The sequence below is a fragment of the Dermacentor silvarum genome, chromosome 10 (assembly GCF_013339745.2).
Source record: "Dermacentor silvarum isolate Dsil-2018 chromosome 10, BIME_Dsil_1.4, whole genome shotgun sequence".
In the NCBI taxonomy this organism is placed as follows: domain Eukaryota; kingdom Metazoa; phylum Arthropoda; class Arachnida; order Ixodida; family Ixodidae; genus Dermacentor; species Dermacentor silvarum.
Window position 1 is genome coordinate 5,909,720 of NC_051163.1, and position 23,920 is coordinate 5,933,639.

Here is a 23,920-nt window from a genome sequence, read left to right on the forward strand (position 1 = left end):
GGAGGCAGTTGAGGCAGTTGAGGCAAGCAATGGGCGCGTCACCACGTGAACAAACATGGCAGCGCCCACGGGATCGCCGCGAAAAGGGTCAATACATTTTTTTTTTATTTGAACCGAGGGTCCTGTTGCAGTCTGACTTTGGGACCCTCGTCTGTATAGTATCGTTTACATAATCATTGTATTGAATGGATAATAAACTGAAACTGAAACTGAAAGGCAAAGTTGGCTGCTGAAACACCGGACCAAAGGGAGGCCAGATTAGCACGTTATAGAGAAGCTTACCAAGCGCGCTCACGTGCATTAATGAAACACTGTGTGCATAGTCTTCGCAAAACCAAGCCAAACAGACCTTCCGCTCGTGATAACTAGGTTTAAAAGAGTTAAACCTCAGCCACTTTTTTTTTTCTAAACACATATCCGCTGCGCCATAAGCCATTCGAAGTTGGCATAGCTGACATAACTGGTCCATCAAGGGATATCCGCGCGAGTGTGTAAGCCGTCTCCTTTAAGAATATGCCATGATGGCCTAGTAGAAATGAAACAGGCGAATAATAGTGGACAGTGCCTTTCGTGTCGAGATTCTCTCTGCATACACTTCACCTCTCCATTCTCTCCACAAAAAGCGAACATTTCCTTCCGCCTTGTGGCGTCATTACGCCGACGTCCCAAAATGCGCATTGCCACGTGCAACTATTCGCATTTCAGCGTCGCGTACGAATAATGTAGTGCACAAACGTTGCTTGGCAATATAGTTGTGACCTGTGCTGTGGATAAACATAAACATCGCTAGATGCATGGAATGACAATAAAAACAACTGTGCTCGCGAAAACTTCGCTTCACATACATTGCAACGCGTGCATCGCATCAGCATTTTTACAGCGAAGATGTTTATGGCTAGGGTCCCATGAAAAGTTTATGTGCGCGAGCAAACCCTCTGGTCTCGTGGGCCGATACCGGAGATAGTGCAGAAAGGGTCCAAGCGTAATGTCACATACCCCTGTGGACTTCGGGTGGTGGGCTCCGCGCCTATAACGCGTCCTTGAACTACCCTTGTCACACCTGGGACCCAAGGAGTTCCCAGGCATCATGGTAAGAACAGAGTTTTTTTTTAATGTTTCTTACATTTGTTCAAAAAAGAACTGTTAATAACTGACACAAGGCACTAGAGTATTGTTGCTTTTTGAGCAGGCATGAAGGTGCGTATTTGTTTAGTGTTTGTTGAATATTGTTGGAAGTTTTTGGACTGGCATGGAAGTGTGTATAGTGTAGTGTGTGACTGCCTAGTGAAGTTCATTCACGTGGCGGCGATGGCTCTTCATATGATGGAATTCATATAATAAAACAAAGGTGATACGAGAATCTCTTAAGACAGGAAGAGAGCGGTGTGGATCAGAGAACAAACGGGGGTAGACGATATTCTAGTTGACATTAAGCGGAAGAAATGGAGCTGGGCAGGCCATGTAATGCGTAGGCTGGATAACCGGTGGACCATTAGGGTTACAGAATGGATACCAAGAGAAGGGAAGCGCAGTCGAGGACGGCAGAAAGTCAGGTGGGATGATGAGGTTAGGAAATTCGCAGGCGCAAGTTGGAATACGCTAGCGCAAGACAGGGGTAATTGGAGATCGCAGGGAGAGGCCTTCGTCCTGCAGTGGACATAAATATAGGCTGATGATGATACGAGAATGTGTTGCGTATCTATCGTCACGATGACAACCGATCAAGAGAATAAATGTGTTCGTACCTTTGTTCAAAATTATGTGCCACTGTGCCGTGTGCTAAACAGCTTCGCTGGTCATCCACGTTCACAGAGTGGAATGGCTCATGATTTTTTGATGTTCTCCCTTTTGTCTCGTTTTGCTTGCTTGTTGCTGTGCATTCGATACAACATGGGCCGCAACTTATACGCACATTCTCAAATCATGTTCGTAGCCTAAGGATTCTCGGCAATAAAATTGAAACGAGCCTCGGAAAAGCTATTTTACAATTAATAAAAACCGAAATAATATGTGGTTGAGGTTTCCGTAACTGCGAACGGTATCAAACAAAAGCTGGATTTTCGATGTCCTGACACTTTTCGAAGGCGCTACAGTCATGTTTCGCTAGATTGACACGGTGGAGACACGCAGATTAAGTTGGTATCATCCGATGCTCGAATGAAATGAAGTCTACGAAATCTATATACAACGTAAATTCTTATGTAATCGCAGTAAGCGAGAGGAACAAGGGAACCTGAAGGGCTCGATTTTTGTGTGATACAACTGTGTGAAGCCAGCAGATAACAAGGCGTAATGAACAGCTGTTATGTTTAATTAAAATGTAGAAATAATAAACATGCCAGAAATCAAAGTTTGCGAAAAAGAAAAGTGCGGCCGCAACATTCATATGGGGACTTATTACCAGCTAAGCTGCTTAGGCTGCGTACATGGGCTGCATACATCGTGAAATCATAATTTGTTTTTTTTGATACGGCATCACACTATGCCGACACGAGCGCCGCCGCGGTCACCGCACCTCCCATGCATCTGCCGCAACCGCTGCTGCAGCCGTGCAGGCGCCTTCGACGCGCGTGACGTTATAACCACAGAAGCGCAGGCCGCCACGCGCACAATCCTGTCCAATTGTATCGTCTCCATTCCTGTCCACGGCGCCGTGATACGGACGTAATCCCCCCTGGGGACGCATGGGGGATGCATACGGGGGCTAGAGGTAAACAGCTTAGCTGTAAAAATTCACCGACGACTACGATAATACGAAATTTGAGCGCATATCTATACGTGTTTTCATTTCGCTATATATGGCTGGCGTCGGACAATCTGTCTCGGGTGACAGGTTCCTAAACGGAGAGAAGTGTGGCGCGGCTGCCTCGCTAATCTGGAGATCGCGAGAGCCAGCGTGACGCGTGGTCGCGATTCACAGCAGCCGCCGCCGACAGACCTACGAGACGACGCGCGCTACTCTGGCGCCATCTCGTAGCCGTCGTCGCCGCACTACTGTTTTTTCAAGTGAAACTTGTATTGCCTCACAAGTGTCAGCGGTGGTGGTGGTGTCACGCTAAAACCCGGCTGCTACCAGAGTAGAGCAGGTGCGGGCAAAGCTGCGCCGGCACCGGATCACGTGACGCGCGTGATCAATCTAGGTCGTTTGGTGTGTCGCGTGGTTAGAAAGGGAAGGAAAGAGGGTTAGCGCGCCCTCCGCCGGGCTTCCCTCGCCTCACATCAGTTTCGCCGACCGGATGGGAAGGCCGCGCGTGGTGCGTTCCGCCGAGGAGCAGGCTGCGTTTGAGCAATGGCGCCGCGAACTCGCTCGGCGTCGCCGTGCCGATTCTAGCGTGAGGGATTCTGTAGCCCAGACGAAACTACAGCGAAGTGCCGCGGACCCCTAGTTGCGATAGCGCGATGTTGCGGTCAAACGTCAGCGAAGAGCCGTCGATCCTGAGCGGAACGCCTGCGACAGCGTCGTCTTGCCACAAGCTTCGCTTACCCCCATTTTCTTGACAGGGGGTGATTTTTTCTCACGCTTTCGCCATACCCTCCTCCGCTTTCCGCCTCATGGTCCGCTGCACCCTCCTCTCCGCTTTCCTCCTCGCGTCTTTCATCCTTCGCTGCGCTCCGCGATCGCTTTCATCTTTCGCTGCGGCCGCCGCCGCTCGCCGCAGGATTGGGCTTCAGCTTAAGAGGTATACGCTCTAAAACAGTTTGACGCTGATGCAGTGGAGCCGAGCCCAAATCTTCTTCCAGACGCAAGCAATATTGTGTGTGCCTTACTGTTCGTGCGTCTGTGCGTACATGTGCGTGCCTCTTTGTAGAAGTTCAATGAACCAGCCAGCTGAAATAAGATGTGTTTGGCGTGTCAGACAGTACCAGGTCGCCTGTTCGCAGGAGGTCTAATGAACTCCAGCGACCTACGCGACTACAAGGCAACCTGGCGCGATGCCATCGGCATTAAAATGGCGAGTGGGAAGTACCTCTACTCCGCTCCGTTCCCAGGATGCGGCGCCATTTTGGCGGCTGCTGTACACAAGGTTAGGCTACAGTGAGTATACTGGATGGTCTCATTCTTACAAGTTATTAACTATTGAATCAATCAATTAAGTTTAATTAGTTACGTATAATACAGTTACGTCTGATATTATGACAGACGCCTTAGTGGAGGGCTCGAATACCTTTGAGGACCTGTTATTTGACCTGCATCAATATCTAAGTGCATCTAGAGCTTTTACACTTCTTGTTTGACGTGAGCGCCATGTTGGCGCAATTGCTTTTGCGCAGTGATGTAGCCTTAATGAAGCAGCGCCACTGATAGATAGAAATGACAGGACCACTAAAAATTACTCAAAAGAGAAGCCAAGGACGGCTTAACTACCCTACCATGCGGAAATAGGTGTCTTTTTGTATGTTACGGCAGATGTCTTTTTTTTTTCTGAAGGAACTACTGCACTCAATATTTAATGTAGTACATAAACAGAAGGTAAAATGAATGCACTTTCCACGCATAAAAGCTTTATTAACGAGATGTGTGTCATAAAAAATATATAAATTGTTAAAATCAAGATTGTGCGATAAAATTTAACAAAGTTTGTGAAGACACGCTTGTATCTACTAAGATCAACGGTACGAAAATTATGATATGCAAAATGTATTGCCGTCTATTAGGCACTGTCATCGAAAAAAACTAAATTTTTTATTGAACAGGTATTTCGCTACAAAACTTTAACTCCAAGCACTACAGTTGGGCGTGCCGGGCTGCGGCCGCCGATGTTCCGGGCTGGTTTGCGTCGTCGTCGCTTTCAGACTCGAAGTCCGACGAAAAATCAGCCTCCGCTAACTCGCTGCTATTCGATGTATCGATAAGATCAGACGCAGAGGCAGCGGAATCGCGATATCTGCGATCTCCCGAAGCGCGCGCGCCGTTTCCGGAATCGGACATAGTTGCGTTCTGCTTTGACGATCGCGAAACTTCGGAGCGCGTTTAAAAATCACCGCTTGGCGGAAGAAACTTCTTCGAAAACAGAAATATAGTTTCTCCTTTTTCACGTCCGATGGCGCAGTGTAGTCCGTGAGCGGCGCGGAAGGTCTCGAAAGCGGCGTTTCAAACCATCGATAGAGGGCTAACCATGCCCAATGGGCTTGGTACGGAAAGAGTTAGAACCAGGACGTACAAGAATGGCCTTGTTTTAAGTATAACTCTGCTTTACAATACATTTTTACCACTTTGTCATGCAGCTTGTCATCCTAGATACGTTCTGCTGTTTAGCACTAGGTCTTAGATGTGAATTTCTGACCGCGGATGCTGCAATTCAAAACTAGAGAAATGAGAAAGTATCTTGTAGTTAGTACTGGTCAGCTTTGGAACATAAAAAGAACATCAAGGATTGTCATTTTTGTATTTCGACTTAACGTGCTATTACTTCTACTACTTGTCACAGCCACGCCTTTCGCGAGAAGGCGGACCAGAAGCGCATTCCGGTGATGTCCAACAGAAGAATTCACAAGTAAGTCACTTTTCTACAAGCTTCACCCATCATAACAATAGCGCACCCAGGATCTCTGCCAGGGGGGGGGGGACAGTTTACCAATACCATCTAAACAGCACTAATTTCCATTTCTTCACGGGAAATTGTCAAAAAATGCGCTTTTTGCGCCAGTTTGCGAGTGATTGCGCGTCTTACATGTTAGATGCAGTACTCAACGGCGCAAGGAAAGCAAAGGGGTTAAACAAAAGGGGGTGTTTAGTCGGCCTCGGGGGGGGGGGGGGGGGGTACAATTCCCCCCCCCCCCCCCCCTGTCGGTGCGCCACGCATCATAATTATCATTTTACAGCATAAATCGCCTAATTTTCGCACCGCTGCCAGGAAAACCTGCTCTGTGAAGGCGCCCTGCAGCCAGTTTTCTTCTTTTGTCTGTGTTCTTCGTAGATATCCTTGAAATAAGCGCCGAACAGCTCTCAGCAAGCTGTTGCCACAGCGAATAGCTATTTGTGCTGCGTTTACTAGTTTATAGAACGTGGGAACGTTCGCACGCAGAGCCGGGCGCAGAAAGAAAATCTCACGGTATCCTCTGCGATCCGCGGGAGAATGGGATACTCCGCGTGGAAGACGAGTTTCATTCAATCCCCGTAGCTCATAAAATCCCTCCCAAATTGGTATATTTATAGATGCGACATAGCCTCCGATACCTCCACTACCGGAGATATCGACAGGCATGTGTCAGCAGTTATCAGTCGCGCTAGGCTAGCTGTAGTTGTCACGTAAGCTACACGTTTGACAGCCGAACAGAAAATTGCGAATGCCGCAGCTTGCCTTCGTGACCATAACTTCAGTCACGGCTCTTAGAGATTAAGTGAACTGGAAAACGCCGAGGCAGAATGCGCACTTTTCTAAAGGTTCTTGCGCAGATTTAAGTGAACCTTTTTTTTTTTTTTTCCTCGCATCGTTAGGTTTGTCGAGAGATTGAAGTTCGCTCTGGCGCGGAGACCCGAACTAGGAGATGAAGAGGAATCCGTGAAAGTAAGTACAGCCTTATTCGGATTTCCGCAGAAATAGGTCTCTTCATTTGGGAAACTGAGTCGCCGTGTTGACCACCAAGTAAGCAGCGTGCATGGTCGGGGCAATCGACATATAACGGATCTTCAAAAACCGACCAGATCTTCATTCTGCACCCAGATGTAAATCATAAAAAGATCATTCAGGTGGATTATGTCCGACTAAGCCTATCTGGCAGAAAAGTGACTTGTGAGGATAACAAGCAATTCAAGGAGGCATTGTGGCTGCATAGCAACTCAGAATTTTTTGCACGGTCATCATTGTCGTTATTTGTTCATGCTAGGATTTGGCCCAAGTTGGTGTACGCAGAAGTATCGATGTCACAAGGTTGATACAGATCAATTGCGCGGACGTCACAAGATAATTTCCGGGTCATCGCATGTGTGGGAACGAATGCGGGGCACATAAGGGTTCGCTAATTTGCTGCAGCTATCGCTGTTTTCTCTCTCTCTCTCTCTCTCTCTCTCTCACACACACACACACAGAGAGCCGGCACACAGCAAGCGCACTGTTGTGGTGCTACAGACATTCGGAGCACAGAATCCGGCTTGCAAGCATTTGGAATTCACTGTTTCGACCGTGTTGCCCAATGTTGCCTTTGCACTAAATCCGACAAACTAATCGCGCACTGGACAAACTTGTCAAGTGCAGGATGACTTCACGGATTTTATCATGCTGACTTCTTAACCATCCAAGCCACGTTGCAGCTGAGCTCACTCTGAAAAGTGTTCGGCTTTCAGTGTCCTTCAAAGCTGTAGAGGGCGCTAAGGAGCGCACTTAAACATATAAAAGACGGAGCTAATAAAGGCCCAGTTGCCGCCCAACGTGTGTCGGGCTCGCACCTCTGTCGAGAAAATCGACCATGCAGCAGTCGCTGGCCTCCTCCTGCTCTCCGCAATAGCTACCAAGAACTGTGGTCTACGAGGCAGTGCATTGCTTTGAACCATCTAGTGGCTGTTCATCGCGGAGTTGCTAACCATGTGATAGAAAAGAACTATACAGCGACAGTGCGCAGCCACCTACTACCGCTGCCAGCGCTTTGTCAAGTTGGCCGAATCGGCAAATTTTAGTTGCTAATGCTTTTTTTTTTCATTTGTTGGCTTGCGCGCATGTCATCACCAATCCGGTTGAATATATATGTTCTATTCTACACCTTCAGTCACATTCACAACTGTCGTTTATATTACTGGAAGGCGCACTGAATAAAAACACTGTTAAAGCTGGTAGATAATTGGTTCGCAATAATATTACGACTTCCTTCGGCTTAATTAAGGTTGTATTAGTGGCAGGAATTGAGTTATTAATTCCGCGTCCAAAGCGCAGTGCCACCGCAGTGAGCCCTAGGTCGTGGATTGGTCGGTTATTAAAGCGAAAGCTTCACTAACCTAGTCGAGCCGAGTTTCGCCGTTGCCAGCAATTTGACCTTCATTTGACCGCAGCTGCGCCGTAGCATTGGCAACGCATCACATGACTCGCCTCGCCGAGCTCCGCCTCCGCCGCGTGCCAAGCCACCGCCGCCAGCGGCTTGGCGCATGCGCTCTCCGCAGCTGGGTCGCAGCCTGACCACGTAACTCGCAGTACCGCGCTCGCCTAGTCAGTGCGAGCTTGGCATGGATGAGAGCGAGGCCGGGCTGTCTTCTCTGAGCGTTGCGCGGGAGCGGGAGCCTTTGAGTCATCATTGGCACGCAGCGTCTGACCACCCCGCGGATATCACCCGGCGAGCTGCTTCACTGGAGAGGGTGCGGAATGCCAAGCGCGCGAAGCTAGCGTCGGAGACTGTGGAAGAGCGAGCCGTTCGACTCGCAAAACGCCGGAAGCGGGACCACAACCGTGGACAAAGGCAGGCTTTGGACGAATCTGCGACATCCCCAACGGCCGTGGACGCGAGGTCTTGTTGCGGTTTGCCACTTGTCTTCCATCCAAGTGCCCGGCGGCGAGAGGCTTGCTGTGCGAGGCTGTTTACCAGCGGCATCATCATTCAAGGCGTTTACGTGGCTCCGGGGGTAACTGCTGAACAGACACTAGGCGTAGTTGCAACGTGTATGCCTGTGCGTGGAACCAACCAAGAACTCTGCCTAATGCTCGGAGACTTCAATAGAAAGGAACATGGCTTCAGAGACAACATGAAGCAAAAGTTTGACATGGACCTCGCGTCTGATCCGGACGTTCCGACAACCCAATGGGACACCACCAATGAATAGCGACTGCAGAGGGAATCGCTTAGCTCTACCTTGTATTTGGCCAAAGTCGAGACGGTAGCCAACTACTTTACCGACCACCGATCAGTCTTCCTAGCCATCAAGCCAAATAACTTGACGCAACAATAAATGGCATACTAGTACAACGAGTCAACGACTGATAATATCTGTGTCTATTCACGTGTGGCTAACGATGCGTGTCTAAAAAAGCCTAATCACAGTCATGTCTAGCCACCGACCTAGGCACAGCCGTCATACCTGGTTTGACAATGAGTGTATACCTAAGTATAATAATTACAGCTAAATCAAAAGTTAACCAAGTGAAACCAAGACTTAACCAGATCAAACCAAGTTTTCGCTTTGCATATCCAGGGTTAGCTGTGGTAAGTCGCAGCCATTAATCAGTGAATCTTACCTTTTTCTTGGGAGAAGGTCTTTAGCGGTGGTGGGTTGAGGGTAATTTTGCAGGTCCGAGATGCGTTGGGGCAAGGGCCGAGTTCCCTCAGATGAAACCTCGTGGCCGAGGAAGCGGACGACGGAAGCGCCTAGCGTGCTTTTTTGGATATTGACGAGTAGACCGTGGTCATCGAGGCGTTGGAACAGCAGACGAAGGTGCCTGTGGTGCTCTTCGGCGTCGCGGTAAAATACCAGTATGTCGTCCAGGTAAACGAAGCAGAAGTCGAGGCCGCGGACGACTTCGTCGATGAAGCGCTGAAAGGTTTGTCCGGCGTTCCTCAGGCCGAAGCTCATGCGGGGAAACTCGAACAAGTCAAAGGGAGTGATGATTGCCGTTTTCGGGACGTCATCCGGATTGACGGGTATCCGTGTGTAGGCCTTCACCAAGTCTAGCACGGAGAACACGTGGCAGCCATGAATGCGATGGGCGAAGTCGTGTATGTGGTGGACGGGGTACCTGTCCGGGATGGTGCGCGCGTTGAGGGCACGGTAGTCCCTACAGGGCCGCCAGCCTTCGGTCTTCTTCGGCACAAGGTGGAGTGGCCAGGCCCATGGACTGTCAGAGCGGCGGGCAATTCCTTCGCGGAGCATGGCCTCGAACTCTGCTTTGGCTATGTGCATGCGGTCCGGGGCAAGGCGACGGGCGCGGCAGAAAACCGGGGGGCCTGAAGTGGTCCGGATGTAGTGCACGGTGGTGTGCTGCACTTTGCGTGGCAGTCCGCTTGGGCGCGTCAATCGGGGAAATTCGGCGAGGATGGCGTGGTACGGCGAATAATTGTCAACACTGAGTACCTTGATGCTTGGCTGTTGGGCGGTCGTTCGCTGGCCTGGTGTGGAGTGTCCCGTTGTCGCGTCGATGAGGAGGTCGTTGCGGCAGTCCGGAAGGAGGTTGTAGTGGGCCAGAATGTCTGAGCCGATGATTGGCTCGGCGACGTCGGCGATGACGAAGTTCCAGTGAAGGTCATGGCGTAAGTTTCTGAGCGGGATGTGCAGGCGGAGCGAGCCGTACGTCTTGATTGTGGATCGGTTTGCCGCACTGGGCTCGAAAGACGTAGGCGGACGAGGACCTTGAAGATGGGATCGCGGGTAGCAGCAAATGTCGGAACCGCTGTCGACAAGGAACCGCTGCTTCGTGATTTGGTCGGTGACGAAGATGCGACGGCATCTGGGTTGGCAGCTTGCGGCCGTCTCTACGAGCTGCCGTTGGCGTTTTCCGCATGTCCCACGGAACAGGGTGGTCGACATTGCCAGGCTCTGTCCCCGAAGCCTCGGTGGTAGTAACACGGGCCGCTGTTATCAGGTTGCCGCGACGAAGTGGTGTTAAGGTCGCGGCTTTGCAAGTGGCGGCGCTGTTGCATCGGAAGACGTTCACCCAGGCGTTGTTGAATGGAGGTGAGCTGTCGATCGATGTCGTGGTGTTCAGCGGTGCGGCGACAGCCTGGATGGTGGGCGACAACTGCGGCAAGGAGGCCTCGATGACACGATCGGCAATCTCCGCAAGTTCGTCGGGAGGTAGCCTAACCTGAGCCTTCAGAATTGCCTGGACGTGCGGCGGGAGTCGCTGGAGCCAAAGCGCTCGCAGGAAAGAATCCTGGACTTGCATGTTGACCGCGAGCGCACGCATATGGCGCAGGAGCTGCGAAGGTTTGCGCTCAGCAAGCTCTGCGGACTGAAGTTGTCGTACCTTCTGTTCTTCCGAGAGCGACAGGCGGCGGATAAGTGCAGTCTTCAGATGATCATAGAGGTTGGCCGTTGGTGGGTTGGCAAGGATATCCCGGACCTCGTTGGCATAACGTACGTGCGTCCAGGTGGGCGACGACGTAATCGTAGCGGGTCCGGTCTTGCGTGATGCGCGCTAGGGAGAACTGGGCCTCGACCTGGGCGAACCAGAGCTCGGGCGAGTCCACCCAAAACGGCGGGAGCTTGACGGCGACACGCCAGGTGTCGTATGAGGCAGCGTGCGGGATGCCTTCTGTAGGAGCAGTGACGTCCTCAGCGGAGCCGGCAGGCGCGGCCTCGGTTGTGGAGGCGTTGCAAGAATGCTGCTGTTGCTGGGTCTGCAGTTCCTGTTGAAGTTGTTGCACTTGCTGGCGAAGAGCGGTGAGGACTTCTGGTTCGGCCATGGCGGTGCGGTTTGTTCGGTTTCCGGGTCAGTTCTGTGTCGATGGAAGGACGCATCCCAACAATTTTTTTTTACGTGCCAAAATCACGATCTGACTATGAGGCACGCCGTAATGGGGACTCCGGAAATTTGGACCACCTGGGGTTCTTTAACGTGCACCTAAATCTAAGTACACGGGTGTTTTCGCATTTCGCCCCCCTCTAAATGCGGCCGCCGTGGCCGGGATTCGATCCCGCGACCTCGTGCACAGCAGCCCAACACCATAGCCACTCAGCAACCACGGCATAAAACATAACGACTGTTTATTAGCGTAGTAGCAGCGGCGGGGCGAGCATACCGCCGCTGCGCTCGAACGGTTAGCGAAGGAAAGAACCTCGAGCTTGGCAGCTTGGTTTTATAGCCACCGTCGGTGACGTAAGCCTCCGGTGACGCTGCGGTGGCGCTGTCCCTTATCGGAGGCGTGGTGCAGCATGCAGCCGTGTCACGCCAGGGCTAGCAAGTGGCGAGGCGGAGGCTGCGCCGGTTTGTGCGCAGTGTGTCGCCACAAGTCCCTAACACCTGTCAAGTTCAGCACCTGCTTACATTATAATGCTGTTTGGTCAATTTTTGTTAACAAACAGCTGAATATCACCGAGCAGACGATGGCGAAATCTGTGACGTCAAGGGTAGATTGTGCGAGAATGTCACAGCGGCATTTCCACTTCTTTTTATTGCCTCTTTTTTGGCCTAACAAGTATCCACTCACGTAAGCCTTGTTTTATATTCGAGAACTGCTGTGCCCACCTAAATTAACTAGCTGAAATCATCTAGACAGAATAATGCAGCTGAAAGGTGAACTCTGTTTGGTGTCCATTTAACGTACCTCCTGGCGCAGAACTTGTGGTTATTCTTCACGTCTTTGTGCGCGATGTTGCAGCGTCAAGAGAACCTGATGTACGCGATAATCGCCAAGGCTGATAAGTTCATGAACGGCATGTCACCACTGGCGCAATCTTCCGATTACGGTCTGCGTCATGCGCCCGAGCTGGACTTCGGGGGTGCACACCTCTCGATCCTGGCTCCCAACGGTGATGCATTGTCCATCACGTCGGGCCTCAACGGCAGTGTAAGTGGACGTCAGGCAATAGACCTTTTTTTTTTTTCAAGCTATCCCAGGCAAGGTCAGGCAAGCGCTCGACGTGGTGAATAGAAAACTACGACGCGAGAAGCTTTGAATTCACGTTTGGTGAAGGCAGTTTGTCGACGAAGCTTCTTTATCCGCATCGTGGCACGTACGTACCGTTTGCGTCTGCAACATACAAATGTTCTTTCTTGTACGCTACGTATCTGTGTTGTCGCCGTCTACATAACAGGCACATGCCTAACTTGACTACTCTGCTCTTCTTTCGAACATTTTCGGGCTCAATAGGGAGTTTTAGTATAGCGGAAAACGCTTACGTTAGCGTTAGCGTGCGACGCAACGCCAACGCAAAGAAAGTCTGCACTGCACGGTACAAGGTAGTGTTTTAGAATAGCGGAATGGATCAAAATGCTAACGCTAACGCAAATACACTTGGGCGCCATCTCGAGGCGGATACAGCGAACATGAGCAAACCCACTCGTTAAGCCTACTCCGCCGCTAATCGAGAACGTATATCGAAAACAACGCCCATTTGTCACCTGTACGCCGCTGTCGAAGCATCATCACACAAATCTAAAGCAAACACGAGCATTAGTGGGGAACGAATGAGCCGAACAGTGCAGGCCGACGACTCGATAGATCCGAAGTGGACGGCTCTCGCTTCAGCAGGCGCCGCCATCTTGCCCTACGTACGGAATCCCTTGCGTGCGTTAGCGTACGTACGTAAGAGTTCTGGCTACGTTTACGTTCTGCGCAGAGCGCAGTTTGTAGCACGCAACGCGCTAAATCCTTGCGTTTGCTGCTTTCCGCTATACTAAAACTCTAATGAATAACCCACAAACGCCATCGCGTGGGCTGGAACAATGGCCGCTGTGAAAGAGAGGAGTGTACGCTTTGTAAAAATTTGAAAGTTGAAGCTTTGGCCGGGCTGTAAACAGTGACTGTGCCTCCTAAAGTAGTACGGCGAAATATTGTATTTAGAATCGGGTAACGCACTTCGACGCTTCCTTTGTATGGTGCCGAGGTGAATCAGTGTTATCGAAAAGCAGATAGCATGCAGTTATTGTTAAACTTAGAGCGGTTGACGAACATCCGAGATTCTGAACGAATAATAGATATGCTGGGTGCAGTGATGTATACTCAGGGAGAGCGTTTTAGAAATATTGTATGGCAGCTGTTATCGAAGGACAGCGACTAGCGAAACTACCGAAATAGCACTGATAGTCATAAAGTTGCATGGATTTCAAAGGTTAGAACACGTGTCCAACATGCCTAAAGCTTGCACAGGTTTCCATGCCGTCCTGCGCCTCTGATTTTGGGCTCTTTTTGATCGCTTCCGAAACGTCTTTTCGTAGCTAGTCTGTGCAATTAAAATAAACTTTCGGGAGCAGAAACACCTGAGCATTTATTTGAGGCTGCTCGTCCTGCGAGCAGCATGTACATGGGCTACCTCAAATGTGCTATGACTGGGTATTTCCCTAACTACAGTGATGGGATTTAATATTTGTAGATTATTACTGACAAGGTAATATGATGAAGCGGTCTCCACCATTAGTAACTGACAATGTGTTTCACACTCGTAGTTGGGGCTTGTTTATTATACTGGGTAGAATTATTTAACCTTGCAATATCACCATTTTCTAACCACAACCTTTAAGCTTATAAGCTTATGTGGTTCAACATATACTGTATTTGCCACTTATGGGAAATTAAGACGGACAAACTATATCTTATATTGTAATAATATAAACTTCTATGAAGCCATTGATTTCATTCACCAAGCAAAATAAATTATAGTCCTATGATTAACGTAGGCGGAGGTGCAGAATTTCCTGTAATTCTGGTTTTCTATTAGTTTATTGCGATAGCAACTATATGGACACTCTAGGCGAATTTCTGCCGTCGCCGTCGCCGTGAGGTTCCGTATAAAATACACGGGCGATAAAAATGTCGCAGTTTCGCCCGAAAGGCGAAGCATCGATTGCGATAGCAAATTAGTAGAGAGCTATTCGGGGTAGGGATAGTAGTTTTATCGGCTGCATAAACGGACACATTGGCTCACTAACTGAATTAACAATCGTGGTGTCAGCGCGCACAAGCAAACATGAATAGATCACACTGAATGACCGCAGCCAACCACTGTGAAAACGCTGGCAGCAAGCGCAGGTTCGCGCGGTCTATCGCTTCAACGGAAACTGAGCGGCGAATGCACAGCGCATAGGAAGGTCAGAGCCGTGTGGAGATAAGAGACGGTGCGGACGACCGGCATCCCGGGCATCCCCGGGCAAAGCGCAAAGAAGTTGTTGGCAGAGGAGAAGCTGCCTCCCCCCCTCTTCTCGCTTTGTTGCTTTCGCGTGGGAGATTGAGTGGCAAGATACGCCTTTGGTGCAGGAGCACAGCGCCGCTCTGCCTCCCTCCCTCCCTCCCATACCCCCACGGTCTTTTGCGCGACGGTCACGTTTGCAATTAAAAATTAATTAAATTAATTATCCCGCCGAGCGTTCGCCCTCCGTGATAGCGGCGTCCCCGCGCGCGGCGACGGTTTTATCGCCCTTGGAATCTATACGGAACCTCACGGCGACGGCGACAGCAGAAATCCGTTTGAAGTGTCCATATATAAAATAGTCGCCGCGTGCCGTACGCTGTATGTGCCAGTGAAAGCATGCGACGCTGAGCCGGCAATCGCGGCTCGCGCACGCAAGGGCGGGAAGCGGGAAGGATGCGCGCATTCTTCCAGTCACGCACAACGCTCCGGAGGGAGGGTAGGGAGGTGGCAAACCGCGCTTCACTGCGGCGGCGGGCTCCCGCCGGGCCGGAAGTCTCCGGGAGGAGGGTGCGCAGCTGGAGGGGCCACGCTTTACTGCGGCTGCGCGGTCCTGCCGGTATGGAACGCTCCGGGAGGAAAGAAGGGGGGGCGAGCGCCTGCCCGCGCGGCTGTATCTTGAAAGCCATCTGCAGCGGGAGCAGAGTCCACTCTCCGCGAGTTTTCGCGGCTAAGATCGCGTTAAAGCGAGCGCCGGCACGACGCTCAATTCGCTCGCTGCTGCTGCTACGCTGGCTTACTCCAGTGTTTCGACAGCTAGTTTCCGCGGTCACCGAGTGAGATGCATTCAGTTTGCTTGTGCGCGCATGACACCATGCTTATTAATTTAGTCAGTGTGCCTATGTTATCAAGTTTATACGAACGATAAAACTGCTATCCTTACTTTGTATAGCTGTCCACTAATTTGCTATCGCTATCGATGCTTCGCCTTTCGGGTGAAACTGCGGCTTTTTTTTTCATGCAAGGACTGCATTGTATGGGATGAATGCAAGTTTCATGTACTTTAATAAAAACACAGGACGAAATATTTCAGAGATGGCTGCACAATGGTTTATTTTAGAGCACAGAACACATGTAAAAAGACAACCATTGCAGGACAAGTTTATTCCAACATTTGTGTCACCGCATTCTTGATTAAGAAGAGGAATGCAGGCAAGCAAAAATCAGTGCTGTGTTTGACTTTTGAGAACTGTGTGAACATTTAAAAAAGGACAACTGTGTTTAATCAAGACCAAGTGATTCTGTGACACATTGCAACAGGTGTCGGTGCACTAACAGTTTTACATCTCCCACGTCTTGATTTGTTTCATTCGCTTGCTATGTTTGGGCCGTTTATTGCAGGCCGGTACTTGCTTTACAACAATTTCTGGTTCCTAAAGGCCCATGCACAAAGAAGTGAAAGATTTTTCAACCACCTTTTGTGAGGCAAGCATCAAGAAGCATGATAAAGCATGTGGAGCGGAGAAGCACTGTTCTTCTGGATACCGCACGTTTAATGCCGACAAAGTGAGCGTTGTGCTTTTGCACTACAGCCATGACCCTACATTTGCTAAAGCATCTTGTTCGCTTGGCAAGATGAATGACACTAGTTGCGCACTCTCCTCCGACGGCACAGTCTAATGTGGGCGCTGCACATGTGCTGCTGGTGCAGGTGGCGCATGCAAGTATGTCGCTGTGTTACTGTAGTACTTGCTGGACGTTTAGCGCACAGGCCATGTCTTTGTGCCAGATAGTGTATCATGTACATCTAAGCCAAGAACTTGGGGGCTGTCAGAGTTCAAAGCCTGAACATGAGACAACGGACTTTTCAGAGCTGAAATTTACAAAGCATCAGCCAGGTAAAGTGTCTCGGCAGAAGGAACGCTCAGCTGAAAAGCTCAATGTTATCATAAAAGTGCCTGCACTGAAGAAGCGATGTACATGTCTGAAAGAATCCGGGGTTGCTGTGATTGAGAATGACAGTTGCCAACCAAATTTGCCAGCCGGCTGAAAGTGTGTCTGAGCAGCAACAGTTAAGGCTGCCGTTGTTTGTGGAAGAATATAAACACGAGATACGAGATGACATGAACGTTTGTTCTATGTCCCTTGAAGAGGCTCATGCCCTGGAAGAAATGACGAGAGACCAGTGTAATGACCCCCTCTGGTACGAAGAACGAAGGAAAAGAATTACTGCATACCGCTTTGGAGGCGAAGGAAATCCCCCTGCAACTGAAAAATTTTTTGTCTCTAATACAGGATCAAGAACAGCTCCTCTCGCAAAGTATATGAAGGCAGACTTGGAAAATGAGGCGAGTGCCATAAAACAGTTTAAGGAACAGTAAAATCTTCAAGTATACTATGTGGGCCTGTGTGTAAACCCCGTTGTGTCTTTCCTTGATGCTTCCTCAGATGTCCTTGTTTAGGAAAGGACAACAACCAAGCATGGTCTTCATACCGTATTGGTGAAGCAGCGCACTGACAAGGACAAAGTGGAGAGACACAAGAATACACGACACTCACTTTGTCCTTGTCAGTGCGCTGCTTCACCAATACGGTCTGATGATTAATCACCAACTCGCCCAACTTTCCACATTACTGAGCGTGGTATTTTGGAAGTCAGAACACTTGCCAAAGCCATGAAAGAAGGCATCTCGTTTGAAGAGGCAATTAATCAAAAGAAGTACCCTTTTTGAAAGCAGGCAAGTTCAGCCACCGCCACAAATACTACTTTCAAATTCAAGGACAGCTCGGTGTTACTGGACTGTAGTGGTGCGATTGGCTGTGTGCAGTGGTACAGACTGATACTTTGGGCGAATTACGTTTAACTCAGAAGTTTGGAAGGTCACGCTTCCAGTTCTGGGGCAGTTTTACTGTCTGTATATGCAGCCCAGTGAAAACAGCACTGAAGCGCACTAATGTGCTTAAAGGGGCGATAACCGATCGGTACAGCTCATAGGATTATGGTGCAAATGAAGAGACCATTCTTTAGAAGCTTTCATTTCCACGATGCTTTGCAAAATTCAGTATAATGTTTGCGGTATGTATAATTTTAAGTCGCTACAGAAAGTTGTGAAACAACTGCATGCTGTGACACTATGCTGTGAATTTGTACTAGCATTGTAGCTCCACAACCCGATTGCAAATTCATGTGCGTAAGTTAGCTGTTCTGTGAAGCACACATTGTATTTTAAAAATGCATTCATTATATTTATAGGCGTTCATACTTTTTTTCTGGCACATTATAAAGAAAGGTGGTGTTTGCAAGCAACGCCGCCTTTGCAACGAATGGAACGGCTGAAACACGGCACCCTTTGTTGCATCGCATGTGTTTGCGAGCATGTTTCATGAGTTATGCTCACCACATGTGGGGTGCAAAGTGTAATCCATTATGTTGTGAATGGGCGACAGCACTGCCAAAAAATAACTATTGGTGCTTCTTGTCTTTGCTACCCTTGGATCTGAACGCGTGCTTTCGTTTACGAAACCTTGCAAGGTGCCTGTAAAACTAAAGAAAATTGCTTCTGTCATTTAAAAACAGCTACAATTTCATTTAAGGGGAACGAAAGTTGCGGTAATACTGCCTCGAGTACGTATCTTTTCCTTCCTCCATGCTCAAGTAGCAGGCAACTCCGCTGATGAGATCATGCAAGGCACAACGAGAGTGCGCTTCGTATACAGTCCGTACGCAAGGCTTTTAATCACCGCTGTCTCCCGTTGTGCTCTTCCTTGGATATCAACCTGGTGCTTTCAAGTGCCCAATGTGTTACTGTTAGTGCTTTGGAAGGATGTTGTAATCCCAGAGGCTGTGTGGAATGGTGCCACTAAGTCTTAAGAAAAGTGATATAATTATGCACCCGTAGAAAATGTTAAGCTGTACATTCATGAAGTGCATTAAATTGGTTTTACCGACAAGTTGATATTTGCACGCATCAAACAGTGCATATCAAGATGTTTTATTGAAACACATTCACCATGATTCGCTCACTATCTATTTCGCAAATAATGAGTGATCTAGTTACTGTCGAATACAAGCTAAGTATTAAAATCAGAACTTCATAGTAGTGCACTCGTTGCACATGGTCAGCGCGCAAAATGATTACGTACAGCCAGGTTAGGGGCTTCGTATTATTTAGCCCACGCTCTTGTAAAAAGAATGGCAAATGTTGCCAAATCGACCTTTTTCAGGCAATCGCATAGCGCCCCACCGGTGGTCGCTGCACTATGAGGAGGGAAATAGTACGTCGAGCATAGACTGATGGGCGCCCGCCACCGGCTGACAGCGTTGGCACCGCGAACTTACGAAGAGAACAAGGCGCACCACTCATGCTCATGACATAAGCAACCACGCCGAAAAGTATCTACATTTGTAGGCAGACAAACTGTGAAAGAAATAACACAGTGCAGACATCCCCACCACGGCGTCGCCTTTTCGTGGAGAGTTAGACTCCGCCGTAAACATATTGCCCCCATCGTTCTAAACTTGATATACAAAATGCCACGTTGTCGGACGGCGTGCAAACGACCTAAGCTGAAAAAAAAAAATATGTTCGTTGTTCTGCTACCACAGACCTACCACAAGACCACTTACTCATGTCTATCGAAACCACACCTACTGAATCGTACTCTCAGTGAAGTAAATTGACAGGGACTGTGGTTCTTAGCGTATGTGGAAAATAATTACACTGTATTGTGAGACGTACATTGCCTGCCTTTTTCTCTGGACCGCGTTTTATCGAGGACAGGCTAACACGCTGAGAATTGCAAGGTGATGCGTGAACTTACAACAGTTAGAATAGTCGACAGCTGGGCGAGATTGTACGGATTCATCTTTTTTAACAGACTGCGCGGTGGGACAGGACACGAGGAATTTTAGGTTTCAGGATACATAGCTCGCGGAAGGCAGATGAGCAAATATTATCAATATGAAGATTCCAAGATAGGTTAGAAGTCGAGTGCAACACCGAGATATTTGTAGCAACACACTTGTAATGGTAAAGACCCTAATAAGTACGTATATGAAAGCGGATTTTTTTTTTTTTCTTTTTGACGAGTTACTGGAAGGCAGACACATTTGCTCGTGTTAAGTGACATTCGGCGTTGTTCACACCATTCATGTATAATACCCAGACTGGGGTTGAGGTCGTTGTTATCGTTAGTGCAAATAATTCCTTTAAACAAAACACAATCCTCAGCGAACAATCTAATTTCTACGCCAGGGCTAACATCACCAATATCATTAATATACAATAGAAAGAGCAAAGGGCCCAGCACACTGCCTTGTGGTACACCAGATGTGACTTGACGACAATCCGAGAGTTGACCCCCTACATCTACGTATTGCTTGCTGTTAGTTGGGTAGGCTGAAATCCAAAAACAAATTTCTGGAATACCTATTCTTCTAAGTTTGAAAATTAATTTACCGTGAAGAACCATGCCAAAAGCTTTACAGAAATCTAAGAAAAGTATATTTAACCATGTTTATCGAGGGTTAATGCAAGAGAATGAAGCATTGTGACGAGTTGAGTTACGGTTGAGAATTCTTTCCTAAACCTATGTTGAAGCTTAGTCAATATAGAGTGCTCTTCTAGGAATTTAGTTATACTAGTACCCATGATACGTTCGATAATTTTACAATATGGCGAAGTTAGTGGAATAGGACCGTAATTTCCTAACGATTGATTTGCCTCCGCGACTAAAGAAATAGTCCCGCTGACGCGACTCAGCCTAGCTCGAAGCGCAGGCTGCATGTTCTCCGTTGGCGGGGTCACCGGCCGTCCGGCTCGTGACGTCAGTCTATAGAGCGCGGCCATTGGTGGAGGCTCGTGTGCATCCGCCTTTGAGGGGCAAATGCTGCTGTCTTCTAAAGTTGTACCTGACTATAGCCTGCTTGATTTAATCGGGCTATACATTTTTTTTTTTTTTACAGCGGAGCTGTTAAAGGCTCACTATATTGGTCTTGTAGTCATAGTAGTTGTTTATTAAGGGAAAATGACGCCTATTTCTGCTGCCCAATAGGGAGCATGGAGGAGCGTCAGGGGAAGGGGAAGTGGGAGATAAAGATGTGAGGAAGGGAAGTGAAGAAGAATCCGCAGTAGTCTCATCCGATCATGGTGGAGGCCGGTGATGAAGGCGATGGCCTGCTGGGGGCGAGCGCTTAGCGATGGACGGTGATCCCGTTCAACTCCACAAACTCCAAGAGGCTATGGAGAGCTCGGAGGTGGGGAGGCGACGGGAACAGGAGGTCGCTGGTTGTCGCAGCAGGTAGACCCTGTTGTCTGTAGGCAGTGATGACTTTTGAGCGGTTCTGTGCCAGCGCTGGCCAAGCACAGAGAAGGTGCTCGAGGGTCTCGGGGTCGCCGCAACGTTCGCAGGCCGGTGAGCTGGAGCGTCCCTTGGCGTGCAGCCGCGCCGCCGTCCAGACACAGCCCGTGCGCAGTCGAAGCAGCGTTGCGCGTTCCCTCCTGGTAAGGCCACGCTCTGGATGTAGCCTGGGACTCTTGCCGTTGTCGTGCACAGCATCGCCAAGCTGGGAGAGCGTGAGCTGGGAGTGAGTGAAGTTTGCGCTCGTGCTCGGCACGCGCTCGTGCCACTGCTCACGCGTTCGTCGTCGTTGTCTGCTTCCACAGCTGGCTGCATTGCCGCTAATTATTCCAGCGTAGAATTTCACTTCTCTTGTCGTCGTAATGGGGAGGCCGCGTTTACGGGGGTATGAGCCTTTCATTAAGGCGAGCCATTCATGAGCAACTGACGACGTGTCCTAACGCGTTTGAGCAACGCCGTCGCGAACGCGCTCGGGAAAGGGCTCGTCGTCGACGTTCCATTTTAGCGTGAGGGCTTCCGAAGCCAAGGCGAAACGTCAGCGAAGAGCCGCGGACTCCGAGTTGAGGGAGCGCGATGTTGAGGCCAAACATCAGCGCCGTCTTTATCTCCAGGAACCCGACAACGGTGGTGCACGCCTCGGCAACGCTAGCGCCAACTTCCCCGGTGCGACGGCCAGGTTTCAACGCGAATTTCTCAGCCGGAACGTTCATGATAGACATATTCGGTAGAGTGATGCCCAACGACCATACTTCCATTCTAATCGTGGGAGGGGGGCATTATTCACGACAGCAGACCCACCATAGTCACAGCTTCGCTGGCGTCCATCTTCACAGTAGTAGAAGGCTCTGACTTTTGTAGCGAGAGCTACATTGGCCGTATTCTCGCCGTTTCGCTGTGGCCGGTGAAACCGCGTTGCAACAACAGAGGAGGAGCCGGCGTTGTATCGTATATGTAGAAGGGGCGGCTCGGTGGGATTCGTCGGCAGATATGGAAAGTGAGTCGGAGAGTCTGAAAGAAGCCTGGCTTCGTCGTTGGAACGAAACCAAGAAGAGGCAGCGAGCCGAGGAGACGGAGGAAGAACGAGCCGCACGCCTCGAGAAGCGTCGTAAGTACGAAGCGGCCGGGCGAGCGGATTCAGATGAGGATAGCACCCGAAATGCGTTCAAGTCACTGGACGACAACCCCTTATCCTCCAGCCTCACCGACCATCGGGTCGGGCCGTCTTTGTGGCAATTGAGAAACAACAAGATGAAGACTTTCAAAATAATGTGTTACACTTTAAAAACGTCTAGTCTTTAATGTAACCCTAACTTAACGAGAGGTAACAACCAAACCTAAACACTCAGACGTACGAAGCTAAATGATAAAGATGTAACCGTAGAGAGAACCAAGCTAAACAATAAGATTAACCGTACCTCTCGCTACACATACCCAGGCATAACTGAGTTAAGCCACAGACAATTTTTATTGCGATAGCAATTATATGGACACTTCAACCGGATTTCTGCCGTCGGCGTCGCCGTCGCCGTGAGGTTCCCTATAGATAAAATCTTCGCCGCGCGCCGTATGCCCGAGCGGAAGCGTGCGGGGACGCGCGCTATCACGGAGAGCGAACGCACTCAATCTCCCACGCGCAAGCAAGGAAGCGGGAAGCCAGCGCCGGAGGGAGCGGGGGGGGGGGGCGGGGGGCGCAGTTCTACTCTGCCAACAACCGCGCTCGTCGCTCGCTCGCACCGTCGCTTATCTCCACACGGCACTGACCTTTATGCGCCGTGCATTCGCCGCTCAGTTTCCGTTGAAGCGATAGACCGCACGTACCTTCGCCCGCTGCTGCGGCGTATGCGCTTGCTGCCAGCGTTTTGTCAGTCGTTGTCTGCAGTCATTCAGTGTGATCTATTCATGTTTGTGCGCGCTCACACCACGCTTGTTCAATCAGTAATAGTCGGGCCACATTTTCCAACGCACGCTACACATGCAATGCTGCCCGGGTCGGCAGTGCAGCGCTACAGGTGTGTCCCTTCGAACGCGCTGCCCACGGGAAGCGCTTCTCATCAATACCACCGTTTCACACGCGCCTTCTCGTGGTCATCGAGTCTCTCTTCATGTCGGTCTACTTACGCCGCAGCACACCTGCTTACTTAATCAGCTCATGTTTACTACAATTCATATTGCTACCAAAGCCGCTCACCTTTCTTCGTATGACATTGCTGTGTTGCTATCGCATTCATTGCTTCGCCCTTAGGGCGAAACTGTGACATTTTTTTTAACAGCGAAGCTGTTAAAGCTCTTGGTTAGGCCGCTTACGGCGAACAAAAAACTGCGCGACGCACGTGACGTCATCGCTCGGCGAGGTTACCACCCTTTCCCAGATTACCACAGCGCACTGAGGCGCGGCCGACGTATCCGGCAGCCAGCGTCGAGATGCGACATGTTGAATTTCGCGCCCGCCTCGTCACCCAGAATGGACCGCATACGTGTCTCGTCGAGCAAGATGGGCTGCCCCCGTTTATGCCAAACTTAGCCGACCCCGAGTATCGCGACGATACTCAGGCTCGGCTAACTTTGGCTAAGAGCCAGCCAATGCAAACCAAGTTAAGCAAAGGAAAGTTAATGCTTGGGAAGGGCCACCAGCTTCGCTGTTTGCCCAGTCTTCGCACCACTTAGTGTGAAGCTGCCCCTAATTTTTTATCTAGCATTTTTGTCTACATCTCCTGAATCTTTCTTTCTTTTTTTGCTTCAAGATCTACCTTGATCCCCTACCTATGACTGTAAGAGATCCGGTCGTATCAATCTCTCCCCTGCTTTTTTCCACCAGTACTCTCTTTCTTTCTGGGGTTTTACGTGCCAAAACCAGTT

General features: G+C 49.7%; 1 protein-coding gene across 1 annotated transcript in view; it reads left to right on the plus strand.

The window, feature by feature from the left end:
• The window catches only part of LOC119466583 (glutathione hydrolase 1 proenzyme), a 59,963-nt gene that overhangs the window by 32,044 nt on the left and 3,999 nt on the right, over positions 1-23,920 (plus strand). The window contains exons 7-8 of the mRNA XM_049657425.1: positions 3,883-4,025; positions 12,196-12,426. Of these exons, the coding sequence (XP_049513382.1) occupies positions 3,883-4,025; positions 12,196-12,426 (374 nt within the window). The remainder of the gene's footprint in view (positions 1-3,882; positions 4,026-12,195; positions 12,427-23,920) is intronic.